This window comes from Mustela erminea, chromosome 1, assembly GCF_009829155.1.
Source record: "Mustela erminea isolate mMusErm1 chromosome 1, mMusErm1.Pri, whole genome shotgun sequence".
Taxonomy (NCBI): Eukaryota; Metazoa; Chordata; class Mammalia; order Carnivora; family Mustelidae; genus Mustela; species Mustela erminea.
This window is the reverse complement of record NC_045614.1, coordinates 8287072-8303286: the sequence shown is the minus strand read 5'-3', so window position 1 is coordinate 8303286 and position 16215 is coordinate 8287072. Positions and strand designations below refer to the sequence as shown.

Sequence of the window (16215 nt, the reverse complement as noted above, 5' to 3'; positions counted from 1 at the left end):
ACAGGATTCACTAGCCTTAGTGAACTGGTCTGCTTCTAAATGAAAGCAGAATCGGTTACCAGAGCCCCCAGAACAAGGCCAACTCACCCCGGGTTCATCTCAAGCCAGGCTTCTAGCTGCCCTGCTTTGGGGGCGTCGGTGCCCGTGAGGATCTTCCCACTCTCCACGTGGATCACTTTCACCGGCAGGTCACTCATTTGGCTGGTCTCATCCAGAGGCTGAAAAAGGGTCACACGTGTAACCTGAGGTTCTGGGGTTTCCACAGCTCAGGCTTCTGCTAACTACGGCCACCCTGGGAAGGGCTCTCCCAACTCCATACCCAGAAAATGGCACAAAATATGGCCAGTGGTTGTGAAAATGGGTTAATAACATTAAAAAGGGGGGGGGGTTAATGACATATTAATAATCCAGTAATAATATACGATCCATTGATGACAGCTGTTTCTTCGAGGTATTTCATTTTCAAACCGGTAACACGGCTCCAACCTCACAAGAGCACAGTGGGGACCCTCCGCCGACCCCATCAGACAGTTTCTCTCCATATGCGTCCACCAGGTACCTGTCTCTCACGCAGCCTCGCAGACCTGCTCCGCGCGTGAGAAACAAGGACTGCGCTCTCCCTGTTTATACACAAAGGACTATACTATTCACATTCGTTTGGCCCCCTTTCCCCGCCATTAATACTACATTTGTAGACTTTCTCAAAGGTCCTCATTCTTTTCCGTGAAAGAGCGAACTAGAATATTTGGAAAGCAAAACAACTAACTTCCTCTTAGCATATATGAAATTCCTCCATTTCTTGTTTTGAGATGCCAATGCTGGACGAACATTCCCCCTCCATTAGTGCCCTCAAATTTCCTGGAGAAAACCTCCAGGATAAGGATGAAGTTCTTGGTTTAAACCTTTGTTAACACCTTCCATAAACTTCTCCCACTCTCTCATCCCCTTCAGCGGCCACACTCACGGTCAACATGGCCCATACAGCAGAGATCAGCTCTCATGCCACCAGACCACCTGGCCCTCAAACCTGCCCACCATGGAAGGTGATAACAACCACCTGCCACACGCACAGCCTCCATGGGCCCCATCGGGGACTTTCACTGCCGAGTGCACCCTGAGAGTGGCTAATGGTGCTGAGGCCTGCACTTCCCCCCGCCCCCAAATTCTGATTCAACTGCTCTGGGGCTTTCAGAAAAGCTCCTAGGCCATTCAGAGGGGCCAAGGCTGCGAAGCACGGGCTGAGATCAAGCACAGTTCACAACCACCAAAGCGAGGCTTCTGGTGCCCAGCAGGACAAGCAGCCAGTGACTACCCAACAGAACTCCCTGAGCTGCACTTGGCCGCCAGAGGACTTTTCCCCTGAATGCCCCAAACCCCCTTACAAAGGCTTTCTGTTGTGGTGAAACGCCAGCCTGCATTCTTAAAAATTCAATATAACATTTAAAATAAAACCTCATGGGGTGCCCGGCTGGTTCAGTGGGCGGAGCAGGCGACTCTCAGTCTCAGGGTTATGAGTTCAAGCCCCACACGGGCATGGAGCCCACTTAAAAGATAAGTAAATAGTAAGAGAAAATAAAATCTCTTGAAATAAATACATATTTGAGTTAATTACTGGTCACTCACTTTAGGAATCTGGCCTCCAGGAGAAAGTGTGTGTCTGCTATGGCCTGAATTGTGCCCCCCCCACCCCAAATTCAATGCTGAAGCCCCAACTTGCCAATGCGGCTATATATGGATATGGGGCCTTGGGTGGGGGGTGATGAGAGTTAGTTGAGGTTACAAGGTGGGGCCCTAGGGACGGAATAGTGCCCCCCTGTAAGAGAGAGCAAAGCTTGCTGTCTCTCCCGTCATATGGGGACACACCAAGAAGGCAGCTATCCACAAGCGAGGAAGAGAGCCCTCCCCAGGAACCAACCTTGCCGCACTCTGATCTTGGAGTTACAGCCTCTAGAGCTGGGAGAACATACTGTTTTCTTGGTACTGAAGCCAGCCCAGCCATGGTGCTGTGTTACGGCAGGCCACGCTGACTGGGAGAGAGCATGGAAACGTCATGTCCAGGGAGGTTCGTGACAACAACGTGTGCAACGGGAGGAAGGGAACCAGGGCAAGCGGCTCCGGGAAGGGAGGGGCGCGCGGCGGCGCATCAGAGATGAGAAGTGTAGGATCGTCACTGTGGCTGCAAATGCAAAGCAACCTAAATGACTACCCGTCTGCCTGCTGAGTGAGATGCCAACACGTCCATACTACGAAATTAGAACAGAATTAATGGCTTGAATTGGAAAGTGGCCCAAGATATCCTGCTGAGTGCAGTCTAGCTATGTCTAGATCACCCCAAATGGCCTTAAACCGAAAGAATGTAGGCAAAACGATTCCTGGATGCAAGTTCAACCCGCATGCTTGCTCTCGGGAAAGCAGGTGCCGTGGGGACTTTTGCTTTTTATCATACTGTTTAAATATTTTCTGCAAGAAATACTACGTTTTGGTGGCACCGAAAGAATAAGGTATGTGAGCTAACGTGGGAAGATGTCAGAGACACAATGAGAGGCTGGAAAAAGAAAACCATCTGGTGGCACATACACAGAAAAGGCCCCAGAGCAAACATGGCTCCACAATGGTTACTCACAGTTTTCCTCTGGAAGGTGGGAGTGAGGAGGGGGCGGGGAAGGCGGGAAAGGAAACATTACTTATTTACACCTCCCCCTTCTAGACATCTTCCCTCCAAATGAGTGTACTGAGGGAGAACAGTGGCTTTCAGGAGGCTGGTCGGGATGTGGTAGGGAAAAAGCAGTGAGTGGAGGCAGCAAGCCCACTCCGAGTCCGCCACTTTGTACGGTGCGGACTTTTAGAACCAGATGAGTAAAGTTTCACATATTAAATACAGAAATGAAAGGGGTGCCTGGGTGGCTCAAGTCGGTTAAGGTTGGCCTTCGGCTCAGGTCATGATCCCAGAGTCCTGGGATCAAGTCCCACCTCAGGCTCCCTGCTCAGTGGGGGGCTTCCTTCTCCCTCTCCCTCTACACCCCAGCTTGGGCTCTATCTCTCACTATCTCAAATAAATAAAATCTTTTATTTTTATTTTCTTTTAAAGATTTTATTTATTTATCAGAGAGAGAGGGGGAGAGAGCGAGCACGGGCAGACAGAATGGCAGGCAGAGGCAGAGGGAGAAGCAGGCTTCCTGCTGAGCAAGGAGCCCGATGAGGGACTCGATCCCAGGACGCTGGGATCATGACCTGAGCCGAAGGCAGCTGCTTAACCAACTGAGCCACCCAGGCGTCCCTCAAATAAATAAAATATTTTAACAGATTTATTAAAATAGGGCGCCTGGGTGGTTCAGTGGGTTAAGCCTCTGCCTTCAGCTCAGGTCATGCTCCCAGGGTCCTGGGACCTAGCCCCATATTAGGCTCTCTGCTCAGCAGGGAGCCTGTTTTCTGCCTGTCCCCCCGCCCTTTCTGCCTACTTGTGATCTCTGTCAAATACATAAATAAAACCTTTTAAAAATTTTTATTAAAATACATATACAGGGTGCCTGGGTGGCTCAGTGGGTTAAGCCGCTGCCTTCGGCTCAGGTCATGATCTCAGGGTCCTGGGATCAAGTCCCGCATCGGGCTCTCTGCTCAGCAGGGAGCCTGCTTCCTCCTCTCTCTCTCTGCCTGCCTCTCTGCCTACTTGTGATCTCTCTCTGTCAAATAAATAAATAAAATCTTAAAAAAAAATACATATACAAATGATGAGTAAATAAATAAAACCAACAAGGAAAGGGGAAACCGCACCAATGAGGGCACAGGAGAGAACTAATCCAAGTGTCGTTTAAATGTAATACCTGGAGCACATTAATTTCAGGCTGAGTAACTCCAGACACCAACTAAACTCTAGCCAGGAGGCCTCTTTTGCACAGGAGTATGAGTTAACAACTCTGAATGTATTTCCCAGAATATATTTTCCAGGATTAGGCAAATAAAGAAATATACCATGGCTAATGGGAACGAAGTTTTGGGCTATTATAAGGAAAGAGAGAACCATAATAGCCCTACAGTATTAGGTTAGATGCAGAGATAGCTATGTGACTGCAAGGTTTTGAACATACAGACTAGCAACGCACAGATGCCTGCGACCGTATACCTGCTCCCAAGATCTGACTGCCAGGAGGGCCTAGAAGCAATGAGCCCTGTATCAACAATCGCATCTAACAAAGTATCTTGGCCATCTCGCTGGCTCATTGAGTAGACCATGCGACTCTCGATCTTGGGGTCACGAGTTCAAGCCCCACTCTGGGTATAGAACTTGGCTTACATACTTACTTAATTTCCTTGGAGATAAAGAAAAAGAGAGAGAGAGATGTTGGTTTCTAAATATTGGTGCCGAAAGGAGAAGATGAGCTTGGGCCATTCGGTGTGCAAGGAAGTAAGGCAGCTCTCAAGGGACACATGGGCCAACTAGAAGGGGCTCTTACTGGCCCAGACTGGGCTATTTTGAACATCAAAATAATGATGGTAAAGGATTAAATTCAATGAGAATCCTGTAAGTTGGTACCAGGGCTGGCAAACTGTGTACCATGGGCCAACCAGGAAAGAAGAGAAAAAACTCCTCCTTCCTATAGAAAGTCATCTAAAAAATGCAGAAGATATCATGGGGGAGGGAAGGGGAGGGTCAGGGTGAAGAGAGGGCCATCACCATTCTGTAATGATCATGGCAAAAACTGATACAGGCAAAGACCAATTAAGCAGATGAAAAAACGAGCGAGTGGAAGAAAGAGGAAGTAAAATTTGTTTAAAGAGTCTTGAGCATCGCTCCACAAGGTACTTAATAATTACAAAAAGAAAAAATAGTGACTTTTCATCACAGATGCTTCGGCAGACACCAAGGGATCCTGGTCAACATCGCCAGTGACCGAAGCCATCCACGCTAGGACTCCCACTGTGACGCACGGAGAAGAACAGAGTGTCACTCTGGTGTCTTCTTGCCAGTAACACATAACCAGAACCGGAATCTAACCACAAGGAAAGGGCAAGTCAAACCCAAGTGAAAGGCCCCTGTGAGAAATACTTGGCTTGTGCTCTTCAGAAATGCCAAGGTCCGAAAAGGCTGAGACGAAGTGACGAGCTGTTCAGGATCAAAGGACTAGAAGGATCGCCACTGAAGGCAACGCGTGGCCACGGACTTGCTGTGAAGGCCACCAGAGGGACAGCTGACTAAGCCTTAACAAGCACTGCGAACGAGATCATGGTGTCACTGCAGGCATGCTTGTTTCTGTTTGTTGACCCATGTACAGCCACGGAAAAGGAGCTTATTTCTAGGAAATGCACTGAAATATACAGAGGCAAGGGTTCGTCATGTCTGCACGTGACTCTCCCAACGGTTTAGGAAAAAATGTTTGGGAAAACGGAACCCAGCTGAGGAAGATGCTGGAGTTCTGTCCTTTAATTATGTCAGAGTGAAACTAACAAAATAACGCGACAGACAACAAAAGAAGTCCGAAGGAAACACACCGGAAGCTGACAATGTACCTTCCTGGGGAGTGGGACTGAGGAGGGGGTGCGATGTGGCAGGAGACACATTCATCATAGATAGCTCTGGTGATTTCAAAAGAAAAAAAAAAATTTAAAGGATGCGACAGACCTAAACTCCCAGGACTAGGCTGGCATTTCCATGAAAAGAAACTCCTGATCCCTTACCTCGCCATCAGGTCCAATAGCAGGCGTCTGTCCTTCTGCATTTTCTGCCTTCTGCAAGTGAAGAGAGACACGGTCACCAGGGAGGCCGAGGCACACGTGCCAAGCCGGCTGCTCCACTCCCACCCAGGGGCAGGCGCACGGCCGGGCCCAGCGCACCTTCTTTTTCTTTTTCTTCTTTTTCTCCTTGGCGACCTGGGCAGCCTTATGCTGCCGCACCAGCTCCGTGAGGTTAGCCACGTACTCGTCTGTCTGCTGCAAGAGGTAGGCCAAGCGCTTGTCCTTCTTCTGGTCGATGAGCTTGCGGTAGCCCTCCTCATCTTCCGCCTGCAGAAGGGTGAGGTTATGGTGGTGCTCGCAAGAGACATGCGCTCGTCCCTTAGGGCCCAGGGCAGGTAATCCAAAGCCAAGAAGCCCACTGAGGGCTGTCATTAACCAGCAACCAGACCCTCCCCAAAGGAATGCTCAGCTGACACCAGACCCGTGCTGTACGTACACCTTCACAGGGCTATCGACTCCCCCTTCAGCATCTCCTCAACCCGTACCCAGGGAAGACCCTGAGGGGGCCTGCTGGACAGATATGCTTTTGCCAGAAGCCATTTGAAAAGGCCAACAGCAAGTCCTAGCCCCTCTGTCCACAAACACCCCCCCAAATACAGGCCAGATACTCTCACGGACCCATGAAGCAAAACCCTCCTGGCTTTCTAATAATCAATCAGGTGTCACCCCAGCTTAGAGCCTCCTGTGGCTCCCATCATACACAAAAGTAAATCTAAAGCCTTTCTTGTGGTCTACAAGGCCCCCTGACTCCCTTAGGGACTCTGACCTCAGCTTGTGCCCTCACCACGCTCTTCTAGGGGCCTTCTGCTATGCCTCGCACCTGGCTTTCCGCCGCCTCAGGGGTCTGCCCTTGGTTCCTCTATCCCTGGGAGGCACTTCATTAAGGGAGTCACGCCCACCCTTCCCATAACACCCCATCAACCCCTACTCCCTGATCCGGCTTCCTTCTCTTTGGGGTACTTCACACCACCCAAAACGCGCGTTTGTTCGGCCTGGGCCTCCATCTCTCTACGGCCAGCAGGAGCGGCCGGGAGGGTACGGCCTGCAGGCTTCTCCTTAATGCTAGGGTCGCGTGTACACAGCAGTGCCTGTCAGCATCCACCTGAATCATCCCAAACAGCCAAACACAAAGGGTGGAGGGACAGGCCAGCGATCACATCATCAATCACTCTCCCAACCTACAGCGTGTGCCTCTCCCCTTTCTGGAGAGATCACAGAGCAGCCAGCTAACCAGCCTAAGGTCTCACAAACACTGACAGAATGAACAGGCCAGGTCTTCTGGACTCCCGAACCCATGCCCTTTCTTTCTCTCTGTCCCACCTCTAACTCTGAGCAGCAGTCGGCCTGGGAATAACACCAGGCAATCGATCCCTGGTGCCTGCCACACCCAAAGCAGCCACAAAGGGACATGAAGGGACACGATGTCACGAAGGCAGAATTTACCATGAGTCTCCGCATTCTCTCTTTCTCAATTCTTTCGTTTTCCTTCTTCTGTTCCCTCTCCGTGTTGGCGTGGTAGGTGGCCACCGCCTTTGTGAGCTTCTGGATTTTGCCTGTGACCGATCTGTGATATTCTTTGAAATCCTTGGCATGCTGCAGAATGCTGTTGAGGTACTCCTGCAGGGACAGACACAGAATAGAGGACTGGCTACTCCCCAGGGTCACTGTAACGTTGCTGAAAAGGAGACAAAACTTTAAAGGCAGCTTGTTTAAAACCCAGAGGACGTAATCGAAACGGTACAATGACTGTCTGCCCCTGAGGTTCGGCGATCCCTGTGTAAGGAAAGCCTCGCGCGGGGAACTGTGGGCAGAGGGGCCCTCCCTCGTGGGTCACAGGCAGGGCCATCCGCCTTTCCCAAACTGGCACTGAACACACACTTCAAAACACCCTCACCCTCCAAACAAGTCATTCCACTGCCAGGAAGTCCCTTTAAGGAAAACAGCAGACATTGGCCAAAAAAATTCAAGGTCAAGAAGGCCTCTTCTAGTATTATTTCTAACACTGCAAGGCTGAGAACAGGCTACATGTGCCCCAACAGGGAAATGGTTACATAAATTAGCAGATACCAAGGCAGAGAAGGAATACAATGTAGACATTAAAAATCATGCTTCCACAATACTTAAAAACAAGTCCACGTGTGTATATGTTTGTTTAAAGGAAGTTATTTAACTTCTGAATACTCTGTGCGGACAGAAAACCTACCTGAAGGATACACCAAAACGTTAACGGTAGTTAATGCCGAGTATTGACTTTTTAAATTCTAAACTACACCTGCACCAGACAGCGACCACAGCAGAGCTTTAGAAAAAGTCAGTGAGCAAACAAACCAAATCGTCCCACGTCCTACTCCGGCAGAGTTGGGGTCTTCCCGACAGATCACGTAGAAGCTAAGTCAGATCACACCCTTGTCTGCTTGGGACCCTCCATGGCTCCCACCTCACTTAGAGTAAAGGCCCAAGTGGTCTCCTCAGCCCAGACCCTCTGCGTCCCCTCCCCCTCTCTGTCCTCCCGCACTCTCTCCCTTGCTCACTCCACTCGAGCCACACTGGGATCCCTGCTGGTCACAGAACACTTGGCACATTCCAGCCCCAGGGCCGCTGCACGTTCCCCTCAATGTGCAAGGCTCCTGGCCCACATGTGTGTGTGGCTCCCTCCCTCAGGTCCTGCCTTCTCAGAGAACTCCCCGAACCGTGCTGTGCCAGCGGCCCCTCCGCCCTCCCCTCCCCCGCTTCACGTGTCTTCACACCCTCATCACCTCCCAAACACGGCACATGTGACTATGGCCTGTCTACCTGCTACCATGCGGTTTTACCCACTAACATATTCTTGGTGCCCAGAATACGGTTGTGATGAACAGTAAAGACAGACAGACAGCATGCTCAGACACAAACAAGACCTGGCGGCAGTAGAGCCCCGGCAGCCCTGACACACAGGCCGAGCCTCGCGGCAGGGCGGAGACGCACCTGGTGCTTCTGCCGGCGCTTGCGCTCCTGCTCGATCTTCTGCTGCTTCTCCAGCTTCTCAGTGATGCGGGCCTCACGCAGGGACTGCCGCTTGCTGCGCTTGTAGGCCTTGGCGTTGAGGGCCGTCTCGAGGGCCGTGTCCCTCCTCATGCACACCACCACTTCCTGTCGTAGCTTGAGGAAGGAAGAAACGATGCGCACGACATTGTCAAATCCACACATAATTACATTATCTCAAGCTAGACACATGTGGCTCCTTCCAGAAGGAGCCGTTCTAAATGCCTTCTGGTGGGTGCCCAAAGACAGTGCAAAGCTCAGAAGATGACTGCTTCAGGACATCCAGAAGGTTCTCTCAAACCTTCAGGTCTCCAGTGCTGCCCCTCATCAACTACATGCAAGATATTCCTTACGGGTCATTCAAAGGTAGAGCGCCCCCAGAAACAGACCCACTTAAGTCTCTGTTTCCTGCCGGCAACTACTGCTTTAGGAAGGACCCACAGCTATGCATCCTGAGAGCAGCTAACGTCCCACCACCGAGCAGGAAGTGGACAGGAGAGGGGGACAGCCAGCCAAAGGGGGTGTGAGGCCACTGCTGCTTTTAGTGATCAAGGCCCATTTAAGAACTGCCTGGCAAGTAGCTCTTTGAATGGAAGCATCAATGCTGGCAGAAGAGGCTCTTTCCCTCAAGCAACGGGCCTGCGCCTGCGCCCACCTGCCTCTGGAAGTTCAGCAGCCTGAGGGCCTTGAGCTCAATGGTCGCTTTGGTTCGCAAATCCCCGGCCAGGGACCCGGGAAGGTTTTCAAGTTCCTGAATTCGGTGTGCGATTCGAGCCTGCAGCCTGGGTGGCAAAGACAGAAGGAAGGAGAGGTGAGGAGAGCTCTTGTGTATTCGCGGGAGCCCACCCATTCCCTTTAAAGGTGGGGCCTCAGGAGAATCCATCCCTCGAGGAGGGCAGGTCCTGGTCACAAGATAGGCAATGGCTCAGAAAAGGAAGCCAGCCAAAGCCCAGAACTCGGGAACAGCGGGGCAGGCCCAGCAAACCCGACCCTGACAGGGCACAGCTGCTTTGTGACATTCCAGCAGCGAGAGCCAGCTGGGGGTCAGGCGGACCAGCGTCTCCACCCCAACGCAGGGACCACCCCGCAGAGCAACCGCTCCAGGCTTGGTCTACAGTTCAAATGAGGTAATCCCCCTTCTCAGTGTTTCACCCATATTTATGAACGCCTGCTGTGTGCCAGGGACTGATCCAGACATTAGGCCTTAGCACTAAATAAGACTAAACAAGACTAACGCATTATTCTCGTAGAGCTCTCAGGCTTACCAGCAAGACAGCCCATAAAAGAATTAAAAAATTAAATACCTACACTAATTGCAGAGAGTACCAAATACTCTGAGAAAGGGGCTAGAAGTGAGGGGGTTAGGCAAGGCCTCTATAAGCAGGTGACCTCAGCAATAAGGCCTCAATTAGCCAAGGAGTCATGTGCAGCTTATGCAAAGGGCCGGGGGTAGAAATGAGTCTCACTTGTTCCACAGAAAAAGAAGAACAGGGACAGGGGTGTAGGCAAGGACAGAGCCTTGGGCAGAAGCTAAACAAAAAGGTGCTTATTGGATGGGCACGGGGACACCGGTGGCAGGTTTGAACCTGGGGAACAGGTCTAATGGAAGTTAATTATAAAAAGAAACTTCAAACTGCTGTGTGGAAAACAGACTGCACAAGCAAGGGGGAGAACAGGGAAGCCAGCAAGGAGATGCAGACCAGGTGGTGGGGTCCACAGTGTGGAAAAGGCCACCAGTTCCCAGGATGGGGGCGGGGAGTTAAGATGAGGACACGGGATGGGGGAGGGTGAGCAACAGTGAAGGGGAGGCAGGGTCTGGCCCAATGAGCTGCAGGCAGGTGCAGAAACGGGAGGGAAACGTGGCGGATGCAAGGATGTATCTGGAAAGGCCACGTTTAAGCTACCTACATGGAACTGGAGGGGAGGCACCTGGGTCCAGGGGCTGGAGCTCCAGAGCACCTCTGGTGGAGCCCTCTGGAGCCCGTCATTAGGCCAAGATTTACTGGTACGTCTGGGGATTATGGCCAACAAGCAGAGCCCCTCCCGCAGGCGGTTTATGTTTACCAAGGGAGGCCAGTCCTGAACAAGCTGTCAACAGCAGAGGGCAAGGTGTTCGGGGGTGAACCTGAGGTGCCCCAGCCGCACGGCCCCGCACACCCGCTCTCTCCCCCTGCGCCGGGCACCCAGAAGGCCTTGCCAAAGCAGCCAGCAACTAGTGACGTTTGTGACCGCCCGCCACAAGGCTTGGCCAGGTCGCTGAGAGCTGAAGAGCGGAAAGTGAGCGAGGAGAAGAAGGCACTTGCATTCAACACCTCTTTGTACGACCTCTCTGGAGGGCAGTTTTGCAGAATCTAGGAACGTTCCCTGCCTGGGTCCCCTGTACCCAAGCTGTGGCACTTTCAGGGAATTACTCGGACACATGGGCACACATGGGAAAAGAGAGAGACGCAAGTGTGTTGACTGTAACATTGTTTTAACAAAAGATGAGGGGGAAAAAACTAGAAACAACCTCACATCCCTTCCATCACAGGGTCTGGGCTAAATCAATTCTGGTAAAGCCACCGCCAGAATACGGCACATCCAACAAGGAGAAAAGCTCATGTGGTACAGACAGGGGAAGATCTACCGCGCGCCCATCCTGAGCACAGGCACCTGTCTGCCTGTACACGCACAGGACTTCTCTGGAAGGATACACAGCAACAGAGAGAACTAGGCAAGTGGTGACAGACTTCCCATCTCATACCCCACCGGCCTTTGGAACTGAGTCAAACCGACGTACGCAGGGACTGACTGAGGCGAGGGGCAGTAAGCCCAAGTGCCCCCAGGCAGCAGCGCCCTTACCTGTACTCCCGCTCCTGCAGGATCTCCACAGGGTCCAGGCCCCGCGGCTTCTGGATGGGGGTGATGCGGCTCTGCTTCTGGTGCAGTGGGACCATGGGGGCAGGCTGGGCAGGCTGCCCCGGCGACTGCGTCTGCGGCGGCATCACCGGGGAGGCAGCGGGTGGGACGGCTGGGGGCGCAGGTGAGGGGCGGCCCGTTGGCTGCGGGGGGATCAGCTTCTGAGGTGTGCTCGTGGGGGCAGCAGCATTCGCCATGGGTCCTGGCAGGGGTGGGGGGAGAGGAGGCAGGCGGGAGAGGCACAGCTTTGAATTCTGGCTCGATTCCGGAGGTAAACGAAAAGCCCTCTGGGCGCTTATGGCCCTGGGGACAAACTCATCCCCAAGGCTGATAGGCCCAACCAGCATCTCACTCAGGGGTCCCTTGGGGGTCCTCCTCCCTCCTGCCCCCTCCAGATCTCAGGAGACCTTCCCCTCCCTGAAGCCCCGCCTGCCTAAGCGCCGCTCCCAGGTTCGGTCCTGCTGTGGGCGGCCTCGCGCAAACAGCAGTTTCTGGACTTTCATCCGGTGCCCAAGGAGTCCGACTTAAGCCATGAGCTCTGCAGGGCCTATCACTAAACCTTAGGCTCCAAGCGGACAAGGAATGAGGCCATTCTGTCCATACTTCCTCCCCACAGAGATGACCCTCCAACACCTCCTGACGACGGCATCTTACACAGAACACGGAGGCTGCACCCAGTCAGCAGAAACGGAACCCTGGGCCACCCTGTCACTCTCCCTGCCTCTCACAGCACAGGGGGCGGGGGGGATGGCGTTCTCAGGAGGGAAGGGGGTCAGACATGGCCTCTGGGCTCTGAAGGACAGGGTCTGTGGCTGCGGCAGCGCCTCGCCACAGCCTCTTACTGGAGGCGTCCGGTGGACTCGGTCACTAGGCTCCTCCTCTCCTTGGTGAGGAGACCCCAGGATTACCATGACCCACAGGACAAGGTGGGGTAGGAATCATGCAGTGGAACCAAACCTGAGCCTCTGGGAACTGACCAGGGACAGATAAGACCCAAAGAAGGCAGGTGCGCCTGGGGGGCTCAGTCGTTAAGCATCTGCCTTCAGCTCAGGTCATGATCCCAGGGTCCTGGGATGGAGCCCTGCATCGGGCTCCCTGCTCGGTGGGGAGCCTGGTCTCCCTCTGCCACTCCCGTGTGTTCCCTCTCTCACTTTACCTCTCTCTGTCAAATAAAATCTTTTTTTTTTTTTTTTTTAAGATTTATTTATTTATTTGACAGAAAGAAAGAGAGATCACAAGTAGGCAGAGAAGCAGGCAGAGAGAGAGAGGAGGAAGCAGGCTCTCTGCTGAGCAGAGGGTGTGATGCGGGGCTCCATCCCAGGACCCTGAGGTCATGACCGGAGCCGAAGGCAGAGGCTGAACCCACTGAGCGACCCAGGCACCCCAAATATGTAAAATTTTAAAGAAAAAAAAAAAAAAAAAGACCCAAAGAAGGCAGAAAGAAGCGAGGACTTGTCATTGGGAGCCTCCCTCTCAACACGCCCCTCTCAGGGGCTACTGGGCACAAGGCCGTGATGGGAGCCAGGGAAAAGGCATGTCACCAAGACAGAGGTGGCTTACCTTCAGGCCAAGGCTTGGGAGGCCCTCCGGGCGGCTGACCTGGCATCCCAGGGGGCACTCCTGAGGGTCCTGGGGGGGGCATGTTGGGCCCTCCCATACCTACACATCAGGAGAAACAAACAAGATGATCGAAGGCATCCCGTGTTTACGCCCGCTCCCACCCCCACAGGCAGGCCTGGCTCCAGGGGACACAGCCAGCAACAAGCCCCTCGGCGCAAATAAGACAGTGGGGGTGGGGGCCAGGGAGGCAGCGGGAGAGGCAACACAGAGCACGGAGGTAGCCCTGCCGCCCGAGCACCCTGAGCGCTGCCAACGCCATGCGGGCTCCGGGGGGATGCCGAGGGCAGGAGAGCCCAGGTCTGTGGACATCGCCGCCCACATCCCGGTCAGTTCATTCTGCGTCCCCCTCCCAACCCCGAGCACAGGGGAGCGTGGGCCCTACCGTGAGGCCGGCTGTAATTTGGAGGTGCTGGTCCCGGACCCGGGCCAGGGCCAGGGCCAGGCCCGGGGCCAGGTCCCGTCGCGGACACAGAGGGTGGAGGTAGTGTTGGCATCTGCTGCTGCATCCCGGGCATCGGCCGCTTCCCCTGCACCGCCATCTGCAGGTGGTCGGGGAGGGGCTGCCCCCTGGCCAGCATCTTGTACGCCATGATCTGGGCTCGGAGCTGATGCAGCTGGTTCTGGTTAAACGGAGTCGGGCCCCGGTTCTGCTGTCCCAAAGCCTGGGGATCGGCACCATCCAGGGGGGCCCCACCTGGCCCAGAAGACATCTGTGGGCCTGAGGACGGGCCACTGGCTGGAACCGGACTGGAGGCATGCTCGGAGCCACCCAGGGGGGAGGGGTAACCTGTGAAGCAACGCGGATCCAAATGGTCACTTGGCAACACACATCCTCTGATTTCTAAGGCAGAGATGGTAACATTCCAACTGTGCTTACACCGGCTCCTATCCCAAGACAGGGGGCGGCCAATGATGTTAATCCCATGATTCAAAGGAGCAGCACCCAGAGAGAGGAGACACCTTGGCAGCCTGGACAGTGGCCAGCATGACCGGTTTGGTTTGGCTCAGCTTTCAGCAAGCTGCCTGCTGATGGTCCATGTTGAGCTGTTACACAGATCCAGGCCTCCCTCAGGCCTGCCCTCCTGCCCTTCAACTTGGACAGACCACGCCCCTAAAGTCTATTCAGTGTGGAGCCCTTTGGAGGCACTGAGCTCCCCACCCCGATGACTACAGCCATCTACTCTTCCCTTCTCCAAGTGCCCGGTACAGAAAAACTACAGGGACGGCTTGTTAAAGCAGAGCCCCGACCCCAAGATTCTGTCCCAGCCGTCTGAAGTGGGGCCCAGGAATCCGTATTGCTACTACATTCCTGGATGGTATGGGAGCTGCTGGCCTGAGAAGCCCGCCCTGCTCAGCCCCTGTCTAAACTCCACGGCTGCAGATAAACACGACCTATCAAGGTTCCCTCTTCGGAGGCTGCTCTAAGACAAGCCAGCCCAAAACGGGCACCAGGCAAGCCCAAGCTCCCCAGCCCTCCATGGCAGAGTCTCCCACAAGACCGGACTGCCTAGGTCTACCCTGAATCTGCCTATGGGAGACTGAGAGACCGTCTACGAAAATAACCTCAGGACACTGGGGTAGAGTTGGGACGCGGGGGCAGGCAACAGACACAAGGGAAGAAGAGTCACGAAGCAGTACCTTGCGAGTGCTGGTCCATGGGGCTTGGCGGCGGCCCCATCCCAGCGTGGGCCCCCGACCGCATCCCCATTCCCTTCATCTGGTTGTAGCGGGGGTCATCCGACATGCCCTTCTCATGCATGGACTCCATTGGCTACAAGAGGGGACAAGGACAAGGCAAGCTCAACAAGGGGGAACAGGAACAGCATGCAAAGTGCTGCCTGAGAGTTCACTGCAAGTGGAAGTGTCCACCCAAGGTCGCCCTGGTGTCTAACGGAATCACTGATGTGACCAAGCAGCTTAGGTCCAAGCCGTGGTCCTGGCACGGACTGAAGTGTCAAGCAGATGCAGAAAACAATGTCACTCGACAGTGGGCGACCACCTAGGAGCCTAGAGGTCTGGAAGTGAAGGGACAGATGGATCAGGGCACCGGAAGACAGTTTGGGATGGCCAAAATACCACACAGAAAAGACATGAGCTCCTGGAGAGGAGCTGTTTTAGCTTGGACACCAAGCTCCCAATTAATCGTCACAAGGAGACCTGGTCACCACCGATCTTTGGATCAGAAACCCTCTTCCTTGGGAGACTGTAAATGAGAGGAACAGAGAAATTTCTGCCTGCAGGTATGATTACAGTACGCTCATGTCCTCACTGATCGGAGATCGGCCTCCAGCCCATTAGCTGGGAGGAAAGTGTCTGTGGCATAGCTCTGTTCCTCCTAAGAGGCACACTGGACCTCTGCACAACAACACCTAATTTCCTTCCAAAGGCTCAGCACTCAGTACTTCCCAGACTGGAATAGCTGGTAAAGGGGCCATTGTCTGGGACCCTTCCAGGGCACTCTGCTAGGCCCTGGTTGGCAGGAGTATCCTGGTCTCTGGGAGCTCAGTCTAAGGGGGGGCCCAGGAAAGTCAGCTACAGCTCAGTGGGCGCCATGAGAGAAGCGAGAGAGGAGGAGAGGGCGCTTGGCGGGGATCACAGGAGCAGCTTCAAATGCAGGGAGGGGGAGATCCTCGGGAAGCTGACGCCTCTGCAGGCGAGGGGTGTCCCACTGCCACGGCCTCTGGCCCCTGGGCTCCTAACACGGCGCAGGGCAAAGGCCAGGCATCTGGCAGACATGTGGAGTATGTGCAAGTGATTCCGAGAGGAAGAAACAAAAGGGGCAGAGAGGGAAAGAGGCTGTGCTGGAGAAGCCAGACTCAATTTGGCCGGGGTGGCGGCTGGGGGTGGTGGGGAGGTGGTCAGGTCACCAACAGCTTCCCAAAAAGGAAGCGACAACGTACTGTTGACAGAAATGTGCAGGGATGGGGAAGGCAAGGAGGGCAAGAA

The 16215-nt window shown here is 53.9% G+C and overlaps 1 protein-coding gene across 7 annotated transcripts in view; it reads right to left on the bottom strand.

The window, feature by feature from the left end:
• The window catches only part of SMARCA4 (SWI/SNF related, matrix associated, actin dependent regulator of chromatin, subfamily a, member 4), a 92001-nt gene that overhangs the window by 56028 nt on the left and 19758 nt on the right, over nt 1-16215 (bottom strand). For all 7 annotated transcript variants that reach the window (XM_032311468.1, XM_032311476.1, XM_032311479.1 and 4 more), the window contains exons 3-12: nt 14908-15040; nt 13652-14056; nt 13210-13308; nt 11593-11851; nt 9407-9533; nt 8695-8868; nt 7174-7347; nt 5830-5997; nt 5674-5724; nt 88-218 (exon numbers count right to left, since the gene is read on the bottom strand). In XM_032311468.1, coding sequence (XP_032167359.1) covers nt 88-218; nt 5674-5724; nt 5830-5997; nt 7174-7347; nt 8695-8868; nt 9407-9533; nt 11593-11851; nt 13210-13308; nt 13652-14056; nt 14908-15040 — 1721 coding nt within the window. The remainder of the gene's footprint in view (nt 1-87; nt 219-5673; nt 5725-5829; nt 5998-7173; nt 7348-8694; nt 8869-9406; nt 9534-11592; nt 11852-13209; nt 13309-13651; nt 14057-14907; nt 15041-16215) is intronic.